The sequence below is a fragment of the Volvox carteri genome, assembly GCF_000143455.1.
Source record: "Volvox carteri f. nagariensis unplaced genomic scaffold VOLCAscaffold_57, whole genome shotgun sequence".
Taxonomy (NCBI): domain Eukaryota; kingdom Viridiplantae; phylum Chlorophyta; class Chlorophyceae; order Chlamydomonadales; family Volvocaceae; genus Volvox; species Volvox carteri.
In genome coordinates, this window is record NW_003307600.1 from 676,451 (window position 1) to 693,411 (window position 16,961).

The following is a 16,961-nucleotide window of genomic DNA, read 5'->3' on the forward strand; positions in this document are numbered from 1 at the left end:
AAGGGGAGAGGAAGGAGGAGGGGGGGAGGAAGGGGGAAGGGGAGAGGAAGGAGGAGGGGGAGGGGAAGAGGAGGGGGGAGAGGAGGGAGGAGAGGAGGGGGGAGAGGAAGAGGGAGAGGAAGAGGAAGAGGGAGGGGGAGAGGAAGGGAGAGAGGAAGAGGAAGGGGGAGAGGAGGGGGGAGAGGAGGGGGAGGGGCAAGGGGGAGGGAACTGTGTGACTACTTAGGGCAGAGGTTGCGTCATCGCTGGGGGCTCCGCCGGCAGTTGGTTGATAGTTGCTTTCGTTGCTGTAGCCCCCCCCGCCCCCGCCCCCTTTCCTTGCCTGGTTCAGAGATACAGCGTCGTGCCGCGCCCGTACTGCTAGCGGGGTCGGATGCGGTGGTGGCTTCAGAAACCGGTAGCGGCAAGACACTGAGCTTCTTGATGCCGCTGCTGGCCCGAATGTCGTACCCGCCGGACATATTCCTGGACGAGATGAAGGTACGGCGGTAAGGCTTGCCGTATGTTGCGCGTGCTCACGTGCTGCATCTTCTCTTCTCCAACGGGGAACTTGCCGTTTTGGTTTCCCTTCGCCCTCCTCTCCTCTTTGCACCCGTCGGCAGTCAACTAACCTTCAGTGCTTTTCGTACCCTCAGCATCATCAGCATCGGCATCATCAGTGTTACATGACTTCCCCCCCCACCACACACACCCCCACCCCCCACCACCACGCCCACCACACCACCACCCACACCCACACCCACACCCACACTCACCCCCTAGCACATCCGTCTATCTCCGGTATCCGCTTCACTCAACTGTTCGTCTCACCCCCACCCACTCCCACCCTCACCCCCACCCCCACTCCCACCGCCATCACGTCCCGCAGGGTCCCCAGGGTTTGGTGATCGTGCCCACCCTGGAGCTCGGTGTGCAGGTGGCGCTGACCGCCTTCCGCCTGCTGGGGGGCAACGTGAGCGCGGGTAGACCCGGGGACCCCGCCAACATGTTCACGTACACGGGGCCCAGGGGGATAAAGGTGGGTGAGGGTTAGGAGTAGGTTTGCATGTACACCTGTATGTATATCTACATACGGACGACGGGAAGGAAGGAGTGATGGTGGTGAATGGATGGATGGATGGATGGATGGGCGGATGGCGGATTGGCTGGCTAAAGATTGGGGAGGGGGAAAGCAGTGTGTGGCATGAGAGGATAGCTGGGTAGTAGGCAGGGAGTAATTCATTATAGTTTTTACGCTGGTGCTAGGGTTCGAAACCCTGGGAGGACAGCATTTTATCCCTATCCCGCCTTCTCCTCACTCTTCCCTGACCCGGTTGCTTGCTCAGGTTCGCGGCATCCTCAACAAGGAGGAGGTGGTGATGTCCAAGTCCTCCCTCACCTACACCGCCGGGGTCCACCTGCTGGTGGCCACTCCAGGGGGGCTCATGGAGGCGGTGAGGGAGCCGCAACCCGCGGGGCAGCTGCTCCGGCACCTCAAGGCGGGTCGGCGGGGGGGAAGGGAAAGGGAAAGGAAAGGGAGGGGGGAAGGAGGCCATCGGGGGCCCGCATGGCGCATGAGGGCATGAAGCCATGAGGGCCTCATGGCCCTCATTTAGGAACAGCTTGTCTGTAAAGTAAAGTAAAGGGGAGGGGGGCAAAGGCCGCACTTTAAAGGGTGCTGGAGTACGGATCCGGGGTTTGGTCGGGGCTGCAGGCGGTCCATGGAATCGTGTGTCTGGGGGTTGGGCGTTGGTAGTTGGTAGTTGAGGGTACTCCAGAGAGTGTGGAGAGAGCATGAAACCCCGCCAGCCAGCCAGCCAGTCTGCAGCCCAGCCCGGCTCAGCCCTAAATTACACCCACCGACCCGCGGGTCACACATGTTCGTGAGGTGAGGTCACGAGTGCTGGGCAGTCTAACTTACATCCCCATCCCCCACCCTTCCTTTTTCCCGTGATGCTTGCTCACTCAGGTCCTAGCGGTTGATGAGGTGGATGAGTGTTTCAATGCCTTCCCTGGGGACATGGACGAGCTGATGCGGCTGGCGGCGGATCCCAACGGAGTGGGGAACTCGTTTGGAACCAAGCAGCAGGTGGGGGGGTGGGTGGGTGGGAGGGATGGAGATGTTGGGGTGGGGGTGGTCCGGGAGGGAAATGGTGGACGGGTCCCATACACACACACACACACACACGCGCGTGCGCAGGAGAACGGACTGTGCGATATCAGGCTTCGCTTGTTTTCCGCCCTGTTCACCGGGCTCCCTTTGTAGTGCAAGTCAGGGTCAAATCCTCTCTTGTGCGCACCTTCGCTCCCCTACTACTACTACTACTACTACTACATCCCCAACACAGCGTGGTGTTTTTTGTAGTCGATTCGCCTCTTCGCACCACACCCTCTTCGCCTGCTATTTACCTCCTCCTGAATCCTTCCGTACCACGCCGTACCATGCCGTAGGTCATCTTCGTGGGCGCCACTCAGCGCCAGGACGTGCTGAGGACCGCAATGGCCCGGGGCTGGCTGAGGGTGAGGGGAGGGGGCGAGTGAGGGGAGGGGGGGGGTGAGGGGAGGGGGCGAGTGAGGGGAGGGGGCGAGTGAGGGGAGGGGGCGAGTGAGGGGAGGGGGCGAGTGAGGGGCTTCGGAGGCCTTCGGGTAGGAAAGCCCAGTTCTGAAGTCTTCAGGTTGGTTGGTGGTTAGTCTTTGGTAGTTGTTAGTTGAAGCAGGCTTCCTTATACGCACAGCTCGGTGCCGTTGGGCCTGAGGAGGTTCTGGCGGTGGAGGTGATGGCGGCAACCGAATCGGTTGAACGGTTACCTCTCTTCCCCTCTCCACACTCTCCCTGCAGCACATCTTCTTTTACAAATCTACTGTCCATTTGCTCATGCTTCCCCTTTCCCCCACTTCCCTCTCGCCTCCGGCAGTCCCTGGTCACCACCCCACTCACCCCTAATCCACTCCCCACCCTACCCTGCAACCCCAACCCCAACCCCACCCCAACCCACCACCCCACCCCGGCCCCCAACCCCGGCCCCCAACCCCAACCCCCTGCAGGAGCCTGTCAGCATCCAGGTGGGGCGGGAGGGCACCATACCCCCCGCACTGTCGCACAGGTGCGGAGACGGTGAGCGGCGGCAGCTGGGTTGCAGCCATGTATATCGATATGAAGGCCTTCGGGCCTTTGGTCCACCCTCCGGCCTGCCTGTCTCGTCGCAACACCTCCATACCTCCGTACACTACTCCACCCGCGCCACGCTGGCATATGAATCCCACTCACCCCTCACCCCTCAACCCCCCCTGTCTGTCCGTAGGTACGTCGTGGTCCCGTCCGCCCGCCGTCTCGCCGCGCTGGCTCGCTCCCTGCGTGCCGACCTTGCCGCTGCGGACCAGGACGCGGCACCTGCCCGAGTGATGCTGTTCGTCAACACCCCCGCGGAGGCGGCTGCGGTGGCGGAGCCGCTGAGAAGCAGTCTGTGGTCGGATCATCGGATGGCGGTGCTGGTGCCTCCGGGTAGGGTGGGTGCGATGGACAGGGGGAGGGAGAGGGGGAGGGGGAGGGAGTGGTCGGTGAGTGCCGTGCGCTAGTAGACGAAGGTGCGTAAGGAAAGGGGCAGGGACGTGAACCGCCCCACCCAACCCCCCGCACTCCCCCCCTCCCTTCCCGATGTACCGTCGATATACACAGCTGTACTGTACTGTACTGTTCGCTACACGTATCGCTTCTGTGCTGACCGAGGAACTGCCCCGGGTTGATTGGGTCCTCTTTTTGTGGTTCTCCTTGATTCGTGTGTTGGATATCGCGTTCGATATTTTCCCCCTACCTGGTTGCCTGCATCCTACCACCTACCAGCCCGCCTGCTCCTTCTCACCTGGCACATACCCCCACACATGCACCCCACTGCATACGTTTACCCCCCCTGCAGGCACCCTTCTTGGCGGGGGCGTCAGCGGCGGTGCAAAGGCTGGGGAGGCGGCTGCTTCATCGCCGCGATCCGGATCCGAATCCGATGATCTGTTTGGTTCCGGTGGAACAGCACCCGGTGACAGCGGGGACTCCGCGGTGGATGACCTGTTTGGTGAGTTTGGGGGCCGGTGAGGAGGATGAGGAATAGGAGGAGGATGAGGAATAGGAGGAGGAGGAGGAATAGTAGTAGGAGGAGGAGGAGGAGCCGGGTAGTTTCACTTAGCAATATATTCAGATGTTTATATTCTTCAAGAGATGTATCATTGCGTCCATATGATTGCCGGCACTCATCATCCCCCTCCTGGGCCTGTCCCCCGCCCTTCTTCTTTCCCCCTCCTCCTCCCTGCAGCCTACAACCCCATTCGAGCCCTGCACTCCTTCCGGGACAACAAGTCGACTCTGCTGCTGGCTACCGGTGCCGCCGCTCGCGGACTGGACCTCCCTGGAGTGTCACACGTGTACAACCTGGGGGTGCCGCCAGATGCCACTCAGTACCTCCATCGGGCGGGGAGGGCGGGCAGGATAGGGTCCACTTCGGGTGGGTGGGGTGGGGGGTAAGGGGAGGGGAGGGAGGAAAGGGGGAAGGGGAGGGAGGAAAGGGGGGAGGGGCCGGAGGGGGAGGGGCGGGTGGGAGAGTGGAGGAGGAGGAGGAGGAAGGGGGGAGGGGAGGAAAGCGGCGGCTGGTGATTTTGATTGTGTGTATATGTGTGTACATATGTATGTGTGTGCCACGTCACACAAACCGCTGTTTGAGATAAGCGCAAGACGTGGTGCCCTAAGGCCTAAAACGGGCGTGAAGATCCCATCAGGCTGAGAGGGGGGTGTTCACAAGAGGGGGGTTCCAGGGGAGGTCTGCCCAGTCGCACCCGCCCTCCCCCGCTGTTGAAGCTGCTGTCTGTACCTGCAGTAAGAACACCCACAGCGAACACGCGGCTCATGGCTCCAATCAGCACCCAGTCAGGAGCCTCGGCTTGATAAATGGTGATGAATGTAGACCGGGATTATAAGAGAGAGCTTTGGCGGCGGCCCCGCCGGCCCTCCCTCACTTCTCCTCGGTGCCACACATACACGCGCGCACTAATACGCCTCTCCCCACCTGCCATTACTGGTCGCTTACTTTACAAAATATATTCCTGATGCCGTATTTGTCGTCCAATCCTGGTGGGAGGTTCCGTCTATCTCGGGTGTTATCTGCTTCAGTCGTCAGTGGTGGTTCGTCTTACGTCTTACCCTACCCCCCCCACACCTGCTCCCTCCTTCCTCCCTCTCCCCGCCTCTCACCTCGTTCTCCCAGGCGGCACCGTGACCACATTGTTGACCCCCGAGGAGCTCCCCCTGCTGCTGGAGCTGGGTCAGCAACTGGGCATACGGCTGGTGCGTGAGGAGGAGGTCAGGGGGGACCTGCTGGACAGCTTGCCGCGACTGCAGGCGCCAGGGGACGAGGAGGACGAGGAGGAGGGCGGCCGAGTGGAGGAGGGAGAGGGACCGGGCGAGGGCGAGAAGGGCGAGGGCGCTGGGTCCCCGGAGAGTCGGGTTGCTGGGGAGGGGGATGGCGGCGGGGCCGGCCGCAGGCGGGGAAGGCGTGGAGGGCGTGGCAGCGACGGGGAGGGGCAGCAGCAGCAGCAGCTAGGGGACGTCGAGCGATTACGGAAGGGACTAGAGGACTTGTTCAACCTAATGTAGGTAGTGCTGTGGAGGCGAAGACACAAACGCATACGCGTTAATACAGACTAGGATGTGGTGTGATCGGAGACAGAGACAGAGAGGTGTGTGCCGGCGGCCCGCTTAGCTGGAAGGTTGGTGGTGTGTTGTGCCTTCTGCGGTGCGAAGCTGACGTCAGCTGACCTCCAAGTGGGTCGTTTTGAGACTCCTCGTGCCCATCCGGGGGCATCCGTGTGGGGGTAGGCCGCAGCAGAGGTGTGCGTGAGCTCGTGTTGTGTGTATCTACTACGGGGGGGGGGGGGAAAGCGGTACCTACAAGCCTGCCACGTGTCTGCGGTATCTACAAGCGAGCCATGAGGGGCCTCAACTGTGTGCCTTTTGCCATAAGGCGCCGGGTAGCGACAAGACGGGAGGTAAAAGGGAAAGGAAAAACACGGGCCCACTGGCCAACTTTGGTAATGGCAAAACACCTTTCGGGAAATCCACGATCAGGCAAATGGAACAATTAGGTTTCAGCGGGGCAAACGACGTCCCAACATTCTCGCTTGGTGTATGGGTGTGTCCCCACGCATTACTTCCCGCGTGCTGGAGCTGACGCAACTGAAACCTGCTTGGTACCATATGGGTTTGTCCGCCGTACGTTCAGCACTTACTCAGCACGTATTGTTGACTTAGCTGCGATGGAGCGAAGCGATCGGAACCTTTAAGTCTGGTTCTGTGAGACTGTCGTACAACCGTATTTGAGTGGCGAGATGCCTCAGCTCTCCCTTTACCGACATTCTGCTTTTCAATCAGTAGAGCTTCAGCTCGTAGCTGACAGATCTTCACTTAGCCAGAGCATCGAGCTCGCCACTGCGCCCTCACCTTGTCGTAACCTTCTTCAATTTTCTCATCTTCATTCAATAGATATGTCTCCATCTATTGTCTCCAGCAGATAAAGAGACACTGCAGTAGCAGCAAGGTGCGGTTGTCCGATACGCGCTAGATGAGAAGCGGCGCCAGTGAGCGCCACATCCAGGCCGCTTGCCGCTGTTGTGGAAGTCTTTCACCTGACAGCTCGTACCGCCCGCGTGTGCTTTGGTTATCGAGCCCTGCGCCCGCGTGCGCTTTGGTCCTCAAGCCGTGCGCCCGTGGACCTTGGTCACGGCTGCGAACCCGTGCGCTGGGCAAGCTTATCGAGCCACGAAAGACCTTGGGGTCCCACCTTCCCACTGTCCCCTGCCGCGGGGGAGGAGCTGTCAGCAGCGCCCGCGTGCGCTTCGGCTCCCCTGTTGTGCGCCCGCGTGCCTTCGCTATCTACTCGTTATGCGGCTTACGGCTATCGGGGACTCGGCATTCGCTTTTTGGGACTTCATGAACACGCCCGCGTGCGCTTTTATTGGCCTGGCTTTCACGCCTTTTTTCGTGGCTCTGCGTGTATTTAGTTTATCCTATTGAGGCTGGCGTGGGCCACACCTCGCATTGAAAGAGACAGTTTTAAGGCTGTTCCAATTCCCCCCCTTTGTGGGGTCATCCCTCTACGGTGCCTACGGATGATCAGAGTCAAACAGCCAGCTGTCTTTCGGTCAAAAGACCTGACTTTTTTGTCATTTGCTCGTGACTGTGGCAAGAGCACAATCCGCTCTCATTACGTTCTCGTGGTTGATTGGCCTGCCGACCGGTGAAGAAGGGACGACCTTAGCCGCGATCTCGTTTTTGATTCGCATACCCTTTTTTCAGTTTTGGACATGTGCACCCACGCGGTCGGACATCCTCTTTAGCGGTCTTGAGTTTCCTCCGTTTTTTTTCGCCTTGTTTCTGCCGCCTGTCATGTTACGTCTCCTCGCAGTCGCACAAGGTGGCAGTTTAGTCGCGGCAGTTTCATGGCTGACGCCGACGTGGATGCCTTCCTCAGCTTCATTAGTGCTGATACAGAGTTCGATCCAGACTTAATAAAGGATGTGCAACGCGCTTTGGAGCGAAACGCTCAGCCGTTCGGGGAACAGAGGACTTCCGGGGCTGCGCAAGATCCAGCACCAGGCCCGTCTAGTCATACCCAGCCAGCAAAACGGCTAGCGGTTCAAGAGGGCACATCGAGACGCCCGGCCGTCACACAGGCACCCACTAACGCAACGCCAACTCTGCGTAGGAAACCACCAGCGCGCCCAGTCGATGATAAGAAAGGTGGGCCTGGCAAACAGCACGGGCTCTGGGGGGATGAGAAAGGTGAATACGCAGCCAATCTCACCTCACCGGTGGAGACCAGTCATCACCTGCAGTCATGTGTTCACAGTCACCGGCACCCACTCAGATGCACGACGGGCGTGGGTTGCGAACATTCTTGTCCTATCTTGGGTTGTCAGCGGGCTTCCCCTGCGGTGGGAGAAGGGAGAAATCTCCACCCCAACCGTTGTTTTTGGCCAGAACCACAGTTCTGCTGACGAGCATGCAGCTGCAGCCTTTACTGATCAAGCCATCGCAGACTTGGTGGCCTCCGGCACGCCGGCATGAGCTTGGCAGATGAAAGCACGGGTGGTTCTGTCCTTTAGGGTTGCTTGGTTCAGCAGACGACAAAGTGCCGGCTCATTTGGGATGAGCGCCCAGTGAATAAACGTGTTCACAGTCCGGAGTTTCACTATGAGGACCTCAGAGCTGTGCCCGGCTGGCTGCCCCCAAACTACTTTTTATGTTTACGATCGACCTCAAGAGCGGTAATTACCACCATATAGACGTCGACTCATCCTTCTTGGAATACCTGGGATTTTGTTGGCGAGGGCCGGGCGGTCAAGGTGCTGACAGACGACAATCTAAACGCCACAAACATTGTTAAAGTAGGTTCAGCAAAACACGCATCCATGTCCCTGTTGACCCGGTCGCTCGCCGCCCACAGATCTAGCCGCACGCGCAGAGGCCTTGTTGGGCCCCCTGGGGGTCGGAGCCGCCACAGCCGACCTCCAAGCCCTCGCCAAGCAGCTGGCGCAAGAGGCCCCTGAATTACTGCCAGCCAGGACCGCCGAGGAGTACGCTGCCGCGTGGCGCCAGTTCCGGAGCTGGTGGGAGGCACACAACCTTCCGGGTGGCATCTATTCCACCCCTGGGGAGCTGGTAGCCCTCTACCTGCTGTCCCTGCTCAACACGTCCAGGGCAGACGGCATTGGCCCAGGCCGTGTCCGCCTCGCAAGCGCGGCCATCAGCACATACTTCCGCATGGCGGGAAAGCTAACCCCCACAGACCACACAGCATGCGGCATTGTCCGCACCCTAGCTGAAAAGCATCTCCATGGCAGTGGACCACTGCAGTGTGATGCCTTGGAGCCGGAAGACATCGCGGCGCTGGCCCGCTTAGTGGACGGCCCCGGGGCGCGTCTAGACCACCTCATGGTGGTGGCAGCTGTGGCTATCATGTCCGCCGGCTTCTTCCGGTTTGATGATGCCGCAGAAATATGCGTGCACGAAGACCTACTGTTAATTTCGGCATCCCACATGGAGATTTTCATCCCCCGCTCGAAGACCGACCAGCTGATGCGAGGCCACTGGGTCATCATCGCACGCTCCGGGGGCCCCTGCTGCCCCGTGGGACTTACCGAGCGCCTGCTGGAGCAAGGTGGTTACCGCAGACGGCCCGTAACAGCAGACGAAGACGTGGGACCGCTCCTCCGACCAGTCCAATGGACGCAGCACGGCGGGTACCTCTCAGGACCCCTGACTGGCACACGGGAAGCGCCGGTGCACTCGCTGTCATACGCGGCCTTCCACACACGGCTGCTGGAAATGATGCCTTTGGCAGGCATCACGCGAAACATCAAGGCGCATTCCATACGCATAGGCGGGAACAGCACGGCAGCGGACCGTGGAGTGCCGGCAGAGTTGTGCAAGGTGCATGGCCGGTGGCGCACAGACGCTATGGTACAGCACTACACGGAGCACGACACCGACGCCAAACTTGAAGTCTCCCGCCGCCTAGGCCTCGCCGGTGAGCGGGTATCTCTTCGGTCTGCAGTGTAAAGGCTCTTGGCAGCTTGGCAGCACAGAATTGTTGACTAAGATGCGACGGAGCGAAGCGATCAGAGCCTCTAAGTTCGGCTCTGTGTGACTGTCGTACAACCGTATTCGAGTGGCGAGTACAACATGCCTCACCTCTCATGTTACAGGCATCCTGCCTTTCACTTCAGCTCGTAGCTGGCAGTTTCCCGCCCACCTCCCGCCAAGGACTCGCCAAGGATTATCATCCCCCCCCCTTTTCCCTTCTTCGCCTGTCACTCGCAGACTCCTCCCCACCCGGCTCGGCCAGCGGCGGGGAGCCGGTGGCCGACGCCCGCTGAGGGGCGGCTGGACAGCCGGCGGGCTGGGAGGGGGCGGGTTGGGGAGCGGGGGTTTGCTTAGGTCGAGTTTTTCAGCCTTGTAGTGCGGCCTTGGGAGCTTAGGAGGGGCGGCGGTGCTTGTCTCAAGGGGGGGGGGCTCAGTCGGGGATCTTCCGGGGTTCAGGAGGTAGGGGTCGCCTTGCGAGAGTCTGATCAGCTGCTCGCTGGGAGTTCTTTGATGACGTGTCGTGTGTCGTTCTGTCGCGCGTGTGTCGCCCCGCTGGGAGGCATTGGTGGGCCGCGCGGTGGAGGTGTGGCGGCCGGTGGGCCCGCAGTCACGCGGCCGTGGGGGGCTGTGTTCTTCTGCAGTGTAAGGGCCCTTAGCAGCTGGTCTCCCCGCTTTCCGTCACAACCATTCCAAGCACGGTCAGCAAGCACGTCAGAGTCGGCAGAGCCACAAAAATACGGTTAAGGGAGACAGGAGTACAGAACAACGGACTGGGGCTCATCCAGTACTTTTGTGTTTCGCCGCCATCTGAACACCAGGTTGCTTCCGGCTGACGACGGGTGCACCGCCGGAGGGCTGTCAAACGGATGTGCAGGCGGATTTCCCTCTGCGCCATTTCCATCAACCCCAGGTCCAAACGACAAGAGGGGAACGGCGCAAAGAGGCTGTTCTGTGCACGCATACATGCGTGTGCACGCATACATACTAAGTTGAGGCGCCTTTGATCCGCTAGATTTGGTTAGATGCTGGTGGTGAGTTGCTGAACCCAACTAATACATTCTGCAGTCGGATGGGGTGAACGGATTAGGGTGCCCCTCTCGCAGGGGAGAGCAGGGAACTGCCTCCAAGGGAAGGAGGCCACTGGTGAAGCTTTACCACCCTGTAACAACATACATACGTGTGGAGATGGGGTTGCATGTGGCTGCCAAGCTTTGGTGTGTATTTGTACGCCCCTAACCGCAACACCGCTACTGCTATAGCTGCTCTGCTGCTGTAGCTCCAGGAAGTTCTGGGTCAGGCCACCGGTTCTGGTTCCGGAGCCATCAGTGCCCTGGCGGGGAGGTGCCGTTCCCGGTCTTGGCTATTACAACAAGCAAGGAATATAAGCCTTTGCGAAGCACTGAAAAAGAATGAAGCCATTCGGTCCTTTTTCATGATGTCCTGGAAAAGTCCTAGAAAACCTTGTTGTGAAGATCGGAAGCACGTCACAAGACTGGCACACAGCTCACAAGGACAGCACATTCTAAATGAAAACCACACATTGTGGCGCATTGTGACGGATTCGCGGCGAACGCTGCGCCGCCGTGGAGGCTTCGTAAGGTCCAAACTTAGACAGATCAATCCCCGATCCGATCCGTCCCGACCACCCCGTGGCGGCCCCTCCCGTCCTACGGGCACACTGCGCCGGCCGCAAATGCATCAGATTATCATTGCCTATATCACGACAACACGTTATAATGATATATCATATAATGCGCAGTCATAACCGAAAACATTGACAGTTTCCAACTGAACAAAGGGCCCTGTGCACCGAAAGGCCAATGGGGGCCCCACATCCGCAACTCTAACTGGCGCTAAGCTCTAGAAGGCCAACCGGGGGGTGGTGCAATGCTCGTCCTTCGACCCTCAAGCTAACCGTTTGCCTAAATTACTCTCTCAGTCAGTCAACTCCTAGCTTATGCTGACCTAAAACACGGCGACGGTGCTCTAAACGCCCCAGTCATACGTCCCGCATGTCGTGATGGTCTCCAGGAAAGGACCTCACGCCTGCCCGGATACTGTGCCCCAGATCGCCACGTGGGTCTGTCCACAAGTGAATGCTGCAGTGGTTCCGCTGCGGGGGTACACCCTCCCCCCCCACACACACACGTACGGCGCAACTTGAGCTCAATGCACGTCGCGCGCACCGCCATAACCCCATCCGCCGCCGCCGCCGCCGTTGCCCATCTCATCCCAATCGCCAACTCCTCCAAAGCCTGCGGGATGGCGGGGATGACCGGCATAGGCACGACCGGGGCCGGGGGCCCCACCTCCTGGGCCGGGCTCGAAGCGCCCGATGTCTCGCTCGGCAACTGGCGAAGGCCGTTCATAGTAATAGCTCCCGCTCCCGCCGCCGCCACCGCCACCGTGGTACGGCTGGCTGCGAGCCGCCTGTGCATGCCGCCGCATTTCCTCCAGGTGCTGTTGTACCGCTGGAGGCACAGTTGGCGGCGGCGGCGCCCGATGCGCCTGGCGCAACATCGGCAGCGCCGGCCGCCATTCGTACGGCGACGTCGCCGCGGCGGACATCAATGGTACGGCAGATCCTGAGGTACGATGCGCGGGACGCTGCAGCTGGTGCGATGATGGCGCCGGCTGCGAGTACGGCGATGATCGCCGCCAATCGTCGCTTCCTCGCCTACGCGAATGTTCTCGATCTCGATCTCGATCTCGTTGCGTCTGTTGCTGCTCCCATGGCTCCTGCTGCGGCGGCGGCGACGGCTGCGGCACCTCCCTGCCGTGCTGCTTCGGTCGGGAATCATGTCGCCTCTGCAATGGCACAGCTTGCTGGCTCGAGCTCCCCGGGTGGTCGTACCTCCGCTCTGCCTGCTGCTGCTGCTGCTGTCGCTGCTGCTGCGAGGGCGGTATAGGCGGGCCTGATCGATGCCTCGGTGGCAGCGGCGATGGGCCCGCTGTCCCGGGGTCCTCTTGGCGCTGCCGCTTTGCCTGCCGGGGGCCCCGCTGGGCTGCCGCCCCTGGCCCCCGGCTGGCCGCACTCGCATCCTCCCCATCCGCCAAGGGTTGGGCCCCCTCCCGGGTGCCGTTCTCCACCTCCAGACCGCCTAACACCGGCGTCTGGGCGCCGCCACCTGAGTCCCCCCTCCTGACGCGAGCGACCCACGGGTCATTTGCCTCATCCTCCACCGCATCATTCACACCTGTAACTCTATCCCCGCTGCCGTCCGCCGTAGTCGTCACTGCAGCAGCAGCCGCAGCAGCTGCGGCAGCAGCGGCTGTAGCAGCGACGGCGGCGGCCCCTTCGGCGGCTGCAGCAGCGGCTGCAGCTGCAGCCGCTCGCTCCGCATGCAGCTTTTCCCACCTCGCCATGAAGTTGGCTCTCAGGTCCGGGACCCGTGTGCTGGTGCACCCGGGCGGGCCCGCACGCAGCTCCCTCAGCGACGCGACCACTACCAGGAGAGCCGATGCCTGGGGGGGTTGCAAGGGGGGGAAAGGGGGAGAAGTGCGGGGGGCATCATAGCAATGGCGGGACGATGGAAGGCTTAACGGAATTGGGGGGGAAGCGGGGGGGGGGGGAAATCTTCAGAAGGGGCCAACGGCGCGCGCTGGCAAGCGGATGTGAGGGAGCGGGAGAGATAGCTTCCAAGTTATAATCGTACTTTTGTAAAAGAAACGGACGATGCGCATTTCAAATGAACCCCGCTCTACTCAAATGAACACCCCCCTGCCGTTACATCTGTGCTGCTACGGCTGCTACGGCTAGGTAGGAGAATCACGTTATGTGCTGTTTTGGTACCACTCCCACTGCCCGCGTAAGCATAGTTTAGAGATAGATACCACTCGATGCGGTGCGCCGCCGACACGGCCACGCCATGCCGCAACCGCAGCACAAACTGACAACCGCCAACCGCACCTTCGGATCCGTCAACTCCGGGCCCAGAGAGCTACCGCCGCCACCGCCACTGCCTTCCGCACCTCCGCCTCCGTCACCTCCGAAGCCGCCGGCACCGCCGTCGGCGTCTGCCTTCGTCCCCATGGCCCCAGTCGCCTGTGTGGTTGGTGACCCCGCGGCCCCCCTAACCCCCCCTAGGGTGCCGTCGCGGCCCGGCTCCGCGGCGGCCTCCACGGCGGCCCCAGTGCCCCGGGCGCGTTTCCGACTGCTGGCTGCCTTCCCGCCTCTACGACCTCCTCGACTGGAGGCCCGCGCGCGCTTGCTGCCGCCGCTAGGCACGATGACGCCCGGCAGCAGGCTCGGCGCCGCCACAGCTGCCGTTCGCAGCGCCCGCATCGCATCCGCCGCGATGAGGGACCCGGGTGGGGACAGCTGCGACTGCGACTGCAACGGCAGCGGTGGCGACGACGGCGGTGGTGGCAGTGGTGAGGACACCACGGCCCCGCCGGCCCCATCCGAGCCGCCGTCCGTGCCATTTGCGCCAGCGGCCAATGCCGCCCTCGCCGCCACGTCAACCTTCATCATGGTAGCTAGTGCCGCCGCCGCCGCCGTTGGTGCAGCTACTGCGGTTACAGCTACGGTGGCCGTGGTGGCGGCCGCGGCGGCGGTCGCGGCGGTGGCAGCGGTGCCGCCGTGCTCACCGCCGGTGTGTGACACGGAGAAGCTCCTGGCCAGGTCTCCGAGTGGGGCGGGTGTTCCACGAGATGGGTATGGAGGCTGCAGCTGCTGCTGCTGCTGGTTTTGATTTTGAATCGCCAGTATGGCCGCGTGGGCGGCTTTGAGCTTGAAAGCCACCTATAGTGTGTAAGGTTGTATGTATGTGTGTGTGGGGGGGGGCCCGGGGAAGTTGTTGGGGAGGGGACTTTTAGGTCTCCGGCGGGCCGTAGCACCGGGAGCCTTGGTGCCACGGGAAGTAGTAGGCTCAAGAGGTCCGCTGTTAGTTCTCTTACGAGGGGTTCGCTACCGAACAAATAACAATAACAATAATAATAATAATAATAATAACAATAACAATAATAATAATAATAATTGCGATACCTGATCCGGTGTGGCCTTTCCTAGCCGCTAGATGCAGCAGGGAATGCGAGGTGCAGCTAGAACCCCCCTGCGCGTTTAGAGGTGCTCTGTTTGCACCTAAAGGGAATTTCTAGGCGAGTGGACAGACACAGTCACGCGGAGGTGGAGCCCATGAGGGATAGGGCCCAGGTCGCCGGAATGCCCGCACGCACCGAGGCTGTCTGCGACCCGACTTAACACCTCCAAGCCGTACTGTCCCCCACTCAACCCACGTAAGGACAGGTGTATGTATGTATGTATGTATGTATGCATGTATGTATGTATGTATGTATGTAATCTTTGGTTAGCCGCTCTGTGTTGCTCCTCCGGCCTCACATTCGTCGCTCCACATGCTCACATCGCCAGAACGCAACCCGACACCCACACCCATACCCACACTCATCCACGCCGACCCGCCCGCACCCAACACACAAAGACCCCGTACCTGCTCCGCAGGGGGCGCCAGGTCCTCCCCCCGCAGCTGCACCCGCCGCCGGAGGTCCTCCTGCATCCACGCCTCCACGCGCGCCGGCCGAGTGCCCCGCGGCAGCCGCCGCTCCAGGGGCAGCAGAAACGCGTCATATACCTGTATGTGTGCGGATCATCCAGTCCGCCATTTGATTGCACATGCGCTGTTCATTACACAGAGAACAAGAAGGTCAACGCGACAGGACGACGAAAACGACAATGACGGTCACACGATCCTCATGAACCACGTCATGAACCGCGTTGCGAAACACTCCCTCCCTCACTCCCTCCCCCCCTCACTCACTCACCTGTTGGAGCAGGTCACCCAGGGTTTCATCCCCCTGGAGCCGCCCAGCAAGGGCCTCCCAAGACACACACCGACTGCTGCCGCCGCCGCCCCCACCATTGCCGCTTCCGTCACCAACAGCCCGCGAGCCGCTGCCGCCCCCCGGGGCCTCCGCCGCGCCCACCCCACTACCCGGGCCGCTGCCTGGCCTAGAGCCGCCTGCCTCCAGGACCTGTGCGTGGTCATGGCGTACGGTGTACGTAAGTTAGGGCGATAATCGCGGAGGGCGGGAAAAAGTGACAGGAGGACAAGCTGGAAGGCAGTGCCGCTGGAAAGTATGTCTGTATGTATGCCTTTTCTATTAGATGTAGAGAAAATGGCGCCGGGTTTATAGCCCGGTAGTAGCCCAGGTATGCAAGTCGCCATCCGTGGTGTCGGCAGTGCCGGTGGCGGCGGTGATGGTGGTGGTGGCGGTGGTGGTGGTGGCGGTGGCAGGTTCGTTTCGCGATGCGAAGGAAGAGGTACAGGCCGTCAGCGGTACAGAGGGATCACAGAGGGATCACAGAAGGTACAGCATGGCGATCAGGGAGGGGGGGCTGCACTTGCACCAATGCACCAATGCATCCTGCTCTTCCCCCCCCCCCACGCTTACACACACTGCACACAATCCGTTGGAGCCGCTTGATTGGCGCCATGTACCGCGACAGGGCGCCTGCGTGAGCGCCCTTGTGAAAAATGGCGTCCGGCCATGGGAAGGCAGGTGGGGGCCGGCGCCCTCGCCACCGATGCGATACCCCCCCTAAGAGCCCCCAGGGACTACGGCGGCAGGCAGGGGGTCTCGTAGTACAAATCCTACTTCTTAGCACTATAGATGTAAGCACGTAAGCACGTACCTCCATGAAAAGGCGGCGCAGGGACAGCGGGGGTGCGCCCGGCGCCAGCAGCGGCAGGTCTATGGGCCCTACACCCAGCCAGGCCGTCAGTGCCTCCACGAATTGCACCTGCTGCAGCGGCTGTTCCCCCAGGCCATACATCTGCACGTGCGTCGGCTGCGGAGCGGCCTGGTTCGCCGCTGCCGGCACCTCAGCTGCCGTCGCGGCGGTAATGGCGGTTGCAAAGGTTGGGCGGGCGGTGCGACCGCCCGTGCCGGCTGCAACTGCCGCGGCTTGCTGAGTTCCCTCGACGCTGGACATCAAGGGCACACCAGTGCGCTTTGAGAGGGACTTCCATGCGGCTTGGTATTCGTCCTTGCGGGAGCCGCCTCCCACAGTGAAGGGGTGCACTGCCGGGGGCCGCACTGTAGCAACTTCCGCCACGCCGCGCATGGTCGGCATCATTACATCGCCGACCAGGCCGAGCTCTTTGTTGTGCCGTTCAGCCAACGACATGAGGTCTGCATGGCTCATGCGCCCCAGCTGGACACTGCGGCCGGCCGCGAGCACAGCCCCTGCTGTAACTGGAGAATTCTGGCCAGAGCCATTCGACGCTGGCTTTTGACGCTGTGCATCCTTAGCTCTTTCGTTTGCAGCCTCTGGCTTCATTTTGGGCAAGTTTACGGGTTGCCGAAAAAGAAATGATTTGATTTGCGGACAATTGCG

The 16,961-nt window shown here is 61.2% G+C and overlaps 1 protein-coding gene across 1 annotated transcript; it reads right to left on the reverse strand.

The window, feature by feature from the left end:
* Positions 1-11,770: 11,770 nt before the first annotated feature.
* Positions 11,771-16,904, reverse strand: VOLCADRAFT_97072 (uncharacterized protein; the record flags this gene model as incomplete). Its single annotated transcript, XM_002956095.1, has 8 exons — positions 11,771-11,859; positions 11,914-12,746; positions 12,963-13,069; positions 13,515-13,937; positions 14,195-14,230; positions 15,055-15,195; positions 15,386-15,595; positions 16,257-16,904. The coding sequence occupies 8 exons, from the start codon at positions 16,902-16,904 to the stop codon at positions 11,771-11,773; spliced, it is 2,487 nt and encodes an 828-aa protein (XP_002956141.1).
* Between the last annotated feature and the right edge of the window lie 57 nt (positions 16,905-16,961).